Raw genomic sequence first — 12,596 nt, 5'->3', positions numbered from 1 at the left:
CAAATGCTCATAGCTCAAAAACAGGTTTTTTTACATTGGCCCTTTTAGAACTAAGCCACAGAAATATGCAACTTGCAAATCCATCCACTATAGACGGCGTGAAAATTAGACTAGGTTTACGATTGCAAGGTAATCACCCGCAAAGCAACAGCTTTCGTAAAATGTCAGTTTATTTATTTTGTTGTTTAGATATTTTATACTGACCTCAAAAGTACCCGCTTCGGAGGTCATTCGCTGCTAGCCTCGACTGTGTTCAGATCAACCAATATTTCGATGGCCTAGACTGAATACCTCGTATCTCAAAAAGTTCTTCCTATCCATTATTTCCCTTAAGATTGGTCACGCCTCCCAGCCATATTTGGTTATGCAGTCCATCAGAACAATGTTCGTTGGGTTTATTTTCCTATGCTGATGCGTAAAGTAAAATGAACCTTATAAAAATTATACTCTAGGACTTAGTAAATAAGTCACGCAGACATACTTTCCTATAGTACGGTACGGTAAGGTTCATTTTCCTTCACACGTCGGCATAGAAAGAAAGAACACAACGAACGTTGTTCTGATGGACTGCATATTCATGCGTGGCTGGGAGGCGTAACCAGTCTTAAGGGAAATAATGGATAAGAAGAACTTGGTGAGATACGAGGTTTTAATTCTAGGCCATCGATTTGTGAGGAGTTATATTTTTCATTCAATATCCTTAAATAACGAAGGTGTATCAGTGTAATAGACATCATCCTTAGTACACAATAACAGGGCTACTTACGGGGTCGCACCTAAAATACAAAGAATAGTGAGGTAACGTGCATGTAGGCTACTTGCGTGACAATGAAGAAAATGACCGATTAAATGAAAACACAACAACATAAGCGAATACAGAAAAAAATATATACCTAAGACTAAACCGAATTCCATTCCTTGTTTCCCTTTGAATTGCTTGCAGTGAGCACTAATGGTAGTTACGGTACCCCTTTCACAAAATTAGAAAAAATGTTCTTTTGGTTTTCCTTCTAAATTGTGATCGACCTTTGTTTGAAAAGCACGTCTATAATCTAACATTATCCATTCCTAACAAGTGTCAAAAAATAGACAGCATTAGGTTGGAAAACAATTATTTGAATTTATCTCGATGAATCCATGAAACTTTCTCTCTAAAAATGAATTTATGTTTATAATTTTTTTTTAATTTCTTGAAAGGATTTACCTTCTTTCTTCTTAGCTTGAAACTAACTGTTGGAAATGATTATTGGTGCATACCCAGAATCTCTATGAAATTGGTTACAGTAGGAACTATTATCCCCCTACGACACCGCACGGCATCAATCAATCAATCAATCAATCAATCAATCAATCAATCAATCAATCAATCAATCAATCAATCAATCAATCAATCAATCAATCAATCAATCAATCAATCAATCAATCAATCAAAATAATAACCTAATACGACCATGAACCGACTCAGAATATTTTCTTTTTCATTATCCAAGATACTTCATATAAAAAGAGGGAATACTAAATGTAATTATGTCTTCTTAGGTATATAATTACTCGTACATTCAGGAATACGCATTGTCCTCAAGCAAGTGATTTATTTTCATTGTAATCTACCAGATAATTTATTCAATCTAATAAAATACATTCTATGTTTCAGATCCCCGGGCAGCAGAACTGTTCTACATCAACACTCCCTGGTTCTGGTTGTCCCTCGATATATGCTATATCTTCTTCGTACGGCATTGGGGGCCGAAGTTCATGAAGGACAGACAACCTTATAAGCTGGAAGGAATTATGAGGATATATAACATCGTTCAAGTAGTATCCAATGCCTACGTATTTCACCAGGTTAATTCAACCGAATATTACAAAGAAATCTAGTTTATACATTAATATTCCTCAGTTAAGGAGGCAAGAACAGTTTACCTTTGATGTTAAATATTTATACATCCACTGTTGTACTGTATCTCGTTCGGTAATGAGAGAAAAAGAATACCTCGTATTCCACGTATGGTTAGCGTGTTGACCTTTGGTCACAGGGGACCAGGTTTCGATTCCCGACACGGTGGGGTATTTTAACCATAATTGTTTAATTCCCCTGACACGGGGACAGGGTGTATGTGCCATCTTCATCATCATTTCATCCTCATCACGACGTGCAGGTCGCTTACCGGTGTCAAATAGAAGACCTGCACCAGGCATCTCCGGAGGGCACACGACATTTCATTTATCACATCAGATCCTAATCGCTGCATGTCAACGCACCTGGCAATCTATTTGTTTGTACTTTCTAAGGACGTCTTCTAATAAAAATTAAAAAAAACATATTTCATGACTAAACTGGTGGATTCAGATCACGAATATAGCATATAAACTCATAATGGAAAGAAAACATTCAAATCGAAAATTTAAACAGTTGCTCGAACATGTAACAACTACTTTTTAGAACTGTCGATTTGATGATGATGATGATGATGATGATGATGATGATGATGATGATGATGATGATGATGCTTGTTGTTTGAAGGGGCCTAACATCGAAGGTCGTCGGCCCAGCTGTCGATTTAATCGAACCGATTAATCTAAAAAAATCCGATTAACCGATCAATGTGCTTTAGTTGATTAATCAAACTGACTAAAATTGCAGTGTGTTGAAGGAAAAATAACTGTTTTGTGTGGTTCAAACCTGTGTATTATATTATTATTTTCCATTCGGTTTGCTAGCCTATGCTATTTTATCACTGACAGGTTATTGAAGTATACTGTTCGTACTTTTCTTTCAGAAAGGTAAATTGCTTTCTTATAAAATGAGGATTATAACCATTGCTTTTACAAACTATTGAAAGCGAAATACCGGTCAGACTATTTAGTACATTTGCGCACCTTACAAGTGATCAGCTTTAACAGCCTCATTTCAAGTAATACGAATCGCGTATTGACTATAATCAACCAATGAATATTCAAGATAAACTTAAATGTTATAATTGAGTGGTCCGCCTATTCAATACAATATATAATTTATTAATATCTAGGACATGTTTCGTCCCCTACGGGACGTCATCAGCCAATAACAAATTAACATTAATATATCAGAAATACATATTAAAATTGGAAAGACACATTAAAATTTTTGACAATTTAAAATAAGATTTTCAAATTTTGTTAAAATTGTAAGTCATAAGACAGGTAAAACAGTCAAATTGTCCATATTTCTCTTGTTGATGTTCTTGGAAAAATACCAGTTTTGCTTATAAAATCTTAAAATATCATTTGTTGTGAAAAGCACACTTGATTTGTATTCCTTGGTGAAAGATTTGTTAAAACTTAATAAGCATTCCTTAGATGGTATACTAAAATTTAAATACTTCAGAATTTAAAGTCAGATCGGGGCCGTGATGGTAAAGTTCTGTGTGGTAATGGATATAACTTTATTCCTTACTAGCAAGATACCCGTGCTGCGCTACGGTATTATACTGAAATTTATAATTGAATGCTTATTGTTTTAGATATATAATCCGCCGAAATTCGCGATCTGACTCGTTTTCTGCGAGAATCCACCAAAATTCCCGATCTGACTCGTTTTCTATTATCTTACGGCACGTTTCCTCCCATTTTCAATCTTCCTTTCCAGCAATCGATTTCGTACTTCCCGGGCTAGGCTCAGGTATTCCTCCCGGTCAGTTGGGTCCATAAATCTTTGCCATCTTTTCCTATACTCATTTTTAATATGGATAAAATCCTTCAGGAGATCCGGCGTGGTGTCATATTGGGTGCCTTGGCGGCACTGAACCCGCGGGCGGACTGCATTCTTAGTCATTACCCGTCCAGGAGCCGTTTCCAGCACGATCCGCACACTTGACGACGGTCCGGAACATTATTATTATTATTACTATTATGTGTTGCTGGAATGGCTGATGACAGGGAAAACCGGAGTATCCGGAGAAAAACCTGTCCCGCCTCCGTTTTGTCCAGCACGAATGTCACATGGAGTGACTGGGATTTGAACTACGGAACCCAGCTGTGAGAGGCCGGCGCGCTGCAGCCTGAGCAACGGAGGCCTTATAAGTACATTAATAACAGTAAAATCAATTGGTCTCACCTCCTTCTACACTCCACCGCCGTTAAGTTTATTTACCGCCAACCCCCCACCAAAAAAATTAAAAGAAGGCTTGTTTCTTTATGTTTAAGGGAGATTCCAAACACCAATGTTCACGTCTATTACCTTCAGTTTTGAGGTATAAGTATCCCCATAAAAATAATTTTCTTTTTTCACTTCATTTCACACTAACCCCCCCCCCCCCTCTCCAAGTGAATTTTCCCGCAAAAAATACTTGTTTCTTTAAGAGTCAAGGATCTTCAAAATACCAATTATCACGACTCTAACTTCTTCAGTTTTTGATTTATGTGTCCTCATGAAAGGAATTCAACTCCTTTACACTCCCGCCCTCCAAGATGGTTTCCCCCTAAAACGCGTTTTTCTTTGTTTTTTAAAGGAGATCCAAATACGAATTTTCACGTCTATAACAACTTTAGTTTTTATTACATGTATGTATTCTCATACAATTAAGTCAATTCATTTTTCATTTCTTTCACCCCCCCCCCTTTCATTGGATATTCTGAGAATACGTGTTTCTTTACTTTTAAAGCAGATTGCAAATATCAAATTTCACGTCTGTAACATCTTCATTTTTGAGATATCAGTAGCCTAATTAAAAGAATTCAACATTTTCAGTCACTTTTACCCCTCCCCCCTTCCACCCAAGTGGTATTTCCGAAAACTAAAAATACACGTTTCTTTATGTTTAATAGAGATAAAAAATACCATTTTTCTCTTCTGTAACACGTTAAGTTTTTTTAGATATACTGTAAAAATCCTCATTTTAAAATTTCACTTTTCAGTTCCCCTTAAGTGGAGTTTCCAAAAACAAATCACCTATGTTCCTTTACATTTACAGGAGATTCCAAACACCCACTTTTTACGTCTGTAACATTTTACGTTTCCAAGATATTCTTTCAAAAATTTCACCCCAATTTGTCACTCTTGTTTAACCGCCATTAAATGGATTTTCCTATTGGGATTTACAGGAAACAAAAAGATACGTGTTGCTTTATTTTTAGAGGAGATTCTAACTACCAATTTTTACATCTGTAAATTTTAAAGTTTTAAGATGTAGACACACTCATTTTAAAAAATTCACCCCCTCTTTTCACCCCCCAATATTTGGATTTTCCAAAAACGAAAAAATACGTGTTTCTTTATTTTTAAAGGAGATCCCAAACACCAATTTTCAGGTCTGTAATATCTTCAGTTTCTGAGATATAAGTAGCCTCATTAAAGGCATTCAACCCATTATTCACCCTTTTACACCCTTCCTGTTGGGATTTTACAAAAACAAAAGAATACGTGTTTCTTTATTTTTAAAGGAGATTCCAAATACCAATTTTTACATCTATAAACTTTAAAAGTTTTGAGATATAGATACACTCATTTTAAAAAAATCACCCCCTTTTCACCCCCCCCCGCATTAATTGGATTTTCCAAAAACAAAAAAATACGTGTTTCTTTATTTTTAAAAGAGATCAAAAGTACCAATTTTCAGGTCTGTAATATATTCAGTTTCTGAGATATAAGTAGCCTCATTAAAGGCATTCAACCCTTTTTTCACCCCTTCTCACTCCTCCTATCGCGATTTTCCGAAAACAAAAAAATACGTGTTTCTTTATTTCTAATGAAGATTCTAAATACCAATTTTTACATCTGCAAACTTTTAAAGTTTTGAGATATAGATACACTCATTTTAAAATTTCACCCCCCTTTTCACCCCCCCCCCCTTGCGACGGAATATCCAAAAATCCTTTTAGCGAGCACCTACATCTTAATATGAATATATCCCCAAAATTTCATTTCTTTATGTCCAGTAGTTTTGGCTCGGCGATGATGAATCAGTCAGTCAGTCAGTCAGTCAGTCAGGACAAGTTATTTTATATATATAGATTATTGGCCCCGATGTGCGGAGAAGGACTCACTTCTACCTCGGTTATTAGCTGATATTGACAACATAAGAAGTACATTTTTTATAGTTCATCGATTCACAAAGGTGGCTATGGAATAGCCAAGTTGGGAATATTCTATCCTCTTTGATACTAAAAGACCTCGCGCGAACAGCTCTACAGTATTTTGTTTTGCCGTTTGGTCTGAGTGATCCCCTCTTAAATACTACCGCTGAGTCAAGAGGATGCCACCTGCCAAGTTCTCCTTTCGGTCGTAATGCAAGTGTGACTAGTGCTGCCTCTCTGTGGTCGAACGAGGAATTGCTGTGAAGTGATGTCTTGGCGGTCTGGGTCTTGGCCGTAGCAACGGTCTTGGCTGTTGTTTCCACAGGCTATCGGAAAAGTTGGGCACGCATGCGCAAAAGGCAGAGTTCTTGCTTTCTGGCAAAAAACTCAGAAATTCTCGCTGAGCTGTGTTCGCACAGCCCAGCACAGCTACCCGGCGTGGAGCGCACGACTAGTTAGCTGGTTGTGAGGGGAGTTGAATAATTTCCTCTTCTTTGGGTGGCGTCAATTTCAATGCACTGTATTCGATTGCAGGTAATATTTTTAAAGTAATTTGTTTTTCAAATAGGCAATGTGCTGCAGCACTTCAACACATAAGGTACGGCCAACCCTTGCAAGATTTTTCCACATTTTTACTAGTTTCGCTTGACTGATGAAATCCTATGTTTTCTCAACCATTTCAGTTTCATAGACTTATCTGAGTTTGAAGAATAAGTCATACTGAAATTACTCCATTCAGAACTTATACTGAACTTACTTGACTACCAAGAGTTTTGAATTTTTCGCACGATTTACAACTCAGGAAAACCACTTTTGCACCCCAATCACGGATGTCTATTTTGCCTTTCAGTCCACTGTTGCTCCGTCCACACATCTGGTTAATCATTTGTAGCCATATAATTCGATATTTCAGTACCTGATTTACTTTCACTTTTATTGCCACACCTTATTTTATCGTCGACTTTATCACTTTCACTTACCGATGTGGTCCCGTTTTTAGCACCTGAATCACTTACGCAGTTACTTTCACTACTTATTATACCGTCTGATCTGTGGACTTTATCACTTTCACTTACCGATGTGCTCCCGTTTTTAGCACCTGAATCACTTACGCAGTCACTTTCGCTACTTATTATATCGTCTGATCTGTGGACTTTATCACTTTCACTTACCGATGTGCTCCCGTTTTTAGCACCTGAATCACTTACGCAGTTACTTTCACTACTTATTATACCGTCTGATCTGTGGACTTTATCACTTTCACTTACCGATGTGGCCTCGTTTTTACCCTTACCTCGCCTACACTTTTCTTGTTTTTTTTAAGAATTGGAGCTACTTGTTTGTTCTTTAACTCACTTCATATTGAAGAAAGAAGGAAAACGCATGCTGTGACTGTCGCACACGATAGCCTGCTAGAAATTAAATAACTGGACGAATGACAAATGGAATGCGCTTTGCACACCTTAGAGCAGGGCCTCTCAAACGCCCAAAATCTCACGCGTGCAGAGCGAGGCGCAAGAGCTCCGTGCACTGTGCATCGGTGCCGCTCGGTGCCGCTCGGTATGGCTCGGATCAACGCTTCGTCTCTGGGCTACTCGGCTATGCTCGGCTCTACTCGGCTATACTCGGCTCAACTCAGCCCGGATTTGGAGCGCTACGGCGCAAGTGGGGGAGAGGGAGACAGGCGGAGCGAGCAAGACAGGCGTGAGGAAAGAGAGAGTTAGCGCTATTGCTCCAAATCGAGGAGTGGGGGGGTCTGCACTCTGGTCAACCAAGCCAAGTCGTCTTTTGCACCGTGCACGGTGCATGCACCACGCGCATGCACCCTGCAAGGCCCTGCCTTAGAGGGAGAACTCGGAGAGTAATGCTTGATTTCCCTTTCTAGGCTTTTCACACGCCATCACCTTCCTCATTTCAACCTGAAGTCTGATGCGGCCATTCGTAAAACGATTGGCACCCTTGTCAACCCGCTGACCAGTTCGACCCCAGGTAATGTTATCAGCTGTCAATCAAGACTCTTCTGAGACAAAGTAGCCTAGTATGTGCATTCAGCTAGCCAAGGATTTGTCGACTGGCATGGTTTGTAAATGCTATTTGCAAACCCAATAATAATACTTACACATACAGAATTACTCAGCGTGACGTAAATTATGTTACTTTTGTTTTCTTTATTAAGAGTCATTTGGAACTCGATTGTATTACTTTATTTAATAAATTACACTGAGTATTGGGGTTTAAAATAAATATATTACCCAGAAAATAGAAATCAGGCGATGTCTTGCCCGAAACAAAAGTACCCATGCGCGCCTGCACTCCACTACACCACTAGTTTCACATATACATAACCTTCCCAGCTTTGGTGAATTAACATCATAGCAATACATATTAGACATGAACTTCAACAGCCACAACAGATATAGAATTTGTTAACTCACATTTTACTTCTGAAGGCTATGTCAGGATTCTTAGCGAAACTCCATCGTTTGATTTCTTCATGAAGAAAATATTATCTACCTCTGACATTAACAACACCGTTGTGGATTGTGTGTACTAACAGGTTGCATGAAAAAATCAGAGACATAAAACAAACATATCGCATCTTTTACTTTTAGCACAAATAGTATTGTTCCTCAACGAAACACAACACATTGAAATAAGCAGCACACTCCCCGCGTAACCGTCTACGAACTCGAGACGAAGTCCCGTCTTCACTTACAAGCGATAGCATAAGGCAATATGCGATTCCAATTCACGAATCACTCCGTACAACGTAAATATAAAGACGTTTCCGATCACTCGAAAGCTCTCACCCTTCCTACTGTAAACTAAGGCAGACACCAAGTCACATAATTCAACAACGTCATTTCACGAACTCCGTAACTCTTGTACAAGACATTTCTGAGATCACGTATGTGACCATTCAGTTGATAATACATAAAGTCTTTGAACTATCGCCATGAAATATCTTAAAAGTCCCCACATCGAGTATAATAATAATCATGATAAACTTGAAATATTGGAAGTACTAGAAAGAAGAATTATAAGAAAAATATTAGACCCTCTAAAAACTGCAGAATTTTGGAAATTAAGTAATAACGAAATTTATCAGAACGTAGAAAACATATCTATAACGGTACGGAAGAAGAGACTGCTATTTTTGGACATATTTACATAAAGGACGACAGTAGACTAACCGAAAGATCTTCACGTATCTTTGGAAGAAAAAGTCAAGAGCCACATGGATTCAAGAGATCTAGAAAGACTAGGACAGAAACAACATCAGAGAAGAAGAAGAAGAAGTAATGGAAAGAGAAATGTTCAGGAAGAAACTTTTTAAAGACGGAAGGATTCCAAGGGAGGGAGGCAAAAAACACCGGCACAAAGTGGTCTGAAGAGAGAAGATGAAACATAGTGAAACAATGAAGGAATATTAGAAGGAAAGGATGAAATAACAACAAATGATGAAGAATTGAAACTGGAACTTGGTCCCTAGTAGGCCCTAACACAAGAACAATAATAACAATAATAATTGTAATAAACTGATAATTTAACGTATATAAACCGAGCTCCATAGCTGCAGTCGCTGAAGTACGGCCACTGTCGACAGCCCTGAAGATGGTTTTCCGTGGTTTCCCATTTTAACACACGAGAATTGCTAGATATTCAGCTTAATTAAGACCACGGCTGCTTCCTCCCTACTCCTAGTCCTTTCCTATCCCATCGTCACCATAAGAAGGTGCGACGTAAAGCAACTTTAAAAAAATAACGTATATAAAATTGAGGCTTAACTTCTGAATTGTTACAAGTCTTATTATCACCACACTAATAACATTTCCAACTTACAAACGTAGAATTACAATCATTCTCACTAGATCTATTTTACACAGTTCACATGGCAAATATAATAATACTTACACACAGAATTACTCAACATGACGTAAGTTATGTTATTTTTGTTTTCTATATTAAGAGTCATTTAGAAATCAATTTATTTAAGAAGTGACACAAATAATTGAGGTTTAAAATAAAGATATTACCCAGAAAATAGAAATCAGTCGGAGTCTTGCTTTAGAATAAAGATATTATCCAGAAAATAGTAATCTGGCGGTGTCTTGCTTTAGAATAAAGATATTATCCAGAAAATAGTAATCTGGCGGTGTCTTGCTTTAGAATAAAGATATTATCCAGAAAATAGTAATCTGGCGGTGTCTTGCCCGAAACAAATGTACCCGTGCGCGCCCGCACTCCACTACACCTCTGGTGAACATCTTTTCTCCATCGATTATCTCTCTTATGCAAACATCACTCCTGCAAAATACACAGGTAGTATGTGAGTCGTTTGTACGATTTTTGTGTGGAAAGTTTGACTTAGGCGTCACTAACTTAATTTCATGAGTTTCTGACTTTCTTCGGCTTCATGCAGCTTCACTATGAACAGGTCACTCGAAATCATAGTGCCTCATCTCGTTTATGGATAATTTACGTATTTCATATCAAAAATTTCCATTATATCACTTTGTTTCCCGCCGTATCAGCTACGTAGGTTATGCAGGGATATTAGGACATGTGACATTCTGCAAAACTGACAAATGGTTTATTACAAAATCACACTGGTATACTGATAAATGTTGTCATAATTAACTGGTAATTTAACATGTATAAAACGGACTACTAATGCAACGTATTCATTTCCGAAGTAACCCTTTGCGCCGTCTGATTGGTGACAACCCTTCGTTGTATCACAACAAGATATAAATAAATATGGTATAAAAAAAATTTAAATGGAGTCAAAACTTTTTTTTCTCAATCCACGTCTAGTCAGAGATAAAGCAAATGATACCTCACATAATGTGATACAACGCCGGAATCCAGAGTTACACTAACTGTTAGCCGCGCTGCATATCAAATTTAGTCCCTCAAGATGGCAGTACTACTGCATCACCTGATGACGTCATGGTATGGTCAAAGGTCTTTTTGTTGGACTTCTGCTTACAATGAAGTACTGAACGCTGTCGTCGTACGTGTTGTCTGCGCTTTATTTCCATTTTTAATCTTGAAGTTCACAGAATTAGAAATGTGATTCTTATAGCTTTTATGTTTTGCTATTTTTTTTTTTTTTTTTTTTTGCTAGGGGCTTTACGTCGCACCGACACAGATAGGTCTTATGGCGACGATGGGATAGGAAAGGCTTAGGAGTTGGAAGGAAGCGGCCGTGGCCTTAATTAAGGTACAGCCCCAGCATTTGCCTGGTGTGAAAATGGGAAACCACGGAAAACCATTTTCGGGGCTGCCGATAGTGGGATTCGAACCTACTATCTCCCGGATGCAAGCTCACAGCCGCGCGCCTCGTGGTTTAACGTCGCACTATTTTATTGAAGGTTTTCGGTGACGTGACGATGGGAAGGTCCTACAATTGGGAAGGAAGCAGTTGCGGCCTTCACTAAGCTTCTGCCTGGTGTGAACATGGGAATTCACGAAAAACCATCTTCAGGGCTGTTGAAGGTGGAATTCGAACCCACCATCTCCCGAATGCAATTTCACAGCTACGCGACCCTAACCGCACGGCTAACTGGCTCGGTTTCCATATTTTATAATACTCACTGGACCATGTACGGTTCAGAAACTAGTGGCGTATTCTACGTCAGATTTAGTCGTAACATTTGCACATGACGAACAAAATGTAACAAATTATAATAATATTTGAAAAGAAATTAAATGTTCTACACTTTCAAATATCAAATCGCCAAATATAGTTGCATTTCGGATATCCCTTCTCTGATGACATGTAAATTTGTAGAGGTGTTCTTGACACGTCTGATAAGCTCACAGATTCATAAAGATGTGATTCTTACAGTTTGAATTAGATTTATAAATTCATTTTATGGAAGCCCATTTTTAAAACAACAAATTATTGGCACTAAACGGACCATTCCAAGTATGCCTGAGTCTTTCTTCAAGCAGTTTACGTTATCGAAGGCCTTCATGTTCGGCACTGCAACCACCGTCCTGAGGGACCCCGTGGGGAATATTGAGGCACCACTCCTGTGTTCTATAATTTTACAAACTGTCTGAATTACAATTGTACAGGCTTCTGTATTAACATGCTGAACCTAATATACTATAGTATACCTGGTCACGGAACTCCTTGGGTGAAGTGAATAGAATATAGATAGTATTTTTCGGTATTTTGAAGTTATAGCTTCCTTTGGAGTGAATAAAAGATAGCTGTAAATTCATTTTTCCGGATCGGTAGTTTTAACTTCACTTTTGATGTGAATAAAGCGAATTCATTGCAATGTAGGTGTAGCTAAGAAGGCATTATTTTGAAGTTTGAGATAGGCCACACCATTCACTTTGTAATAGCGATGTTTGTGCACGTAGGGGAGAGAAATTTAGACGATGAAAGAAGACCTTTCAGTAGATGTCAGGTTCTGATGAGTTTGGCAATGAAAGCTTTGATTTTCTAACATCTGAATTTCTGCTAAATATTGATGAAACACAGGGTAGTACCTCAAGTAATCGGATCGTAATATTTTAACGTA

General features: G+C 38.1%; 1 protein-coding gene across 1 annotated transcript in view; it reads left to right on the top strand.

The window, feature by feature from the left end:
- Positions 1 to 12,596, top strand: part of LOC136877744 (very long chain fatty acid elongase 7) — a 126,328-nt gene that overhangs the window by 31,001 nt on the left and 82,731 nt on the right. The window contains exon 3 of the mRNA XM_067151955.2: positions 1,655 to 1,845. Coding sequence (XP_067008056.2) covers positions 1,655 to 1,845 — 191 coding nt within the window. The remainder of the gene's footprint in view (positions 1 to 1,654; positions 1,846 to 12,596) is intronic.

This window comes from Anabrus simplex, chromosome 1 (assembly GCF_040414725.1).
Source record: "Anabrus simplex isolate iqAnaSimp1 chromosome 1, ASM4041472v1, whole genome shotgun sequence".
NCBI classification, from domain to species: domain Eukaryota; kingdom Metazoa; phylum Arthropoda; class Insecta; order Orthoptera; family Tettigoniidae; genus Anabrus; species Anabrus simplex.
This window is presented reverse-complemented; position numbering and strand designations above follow the sequence as displayed.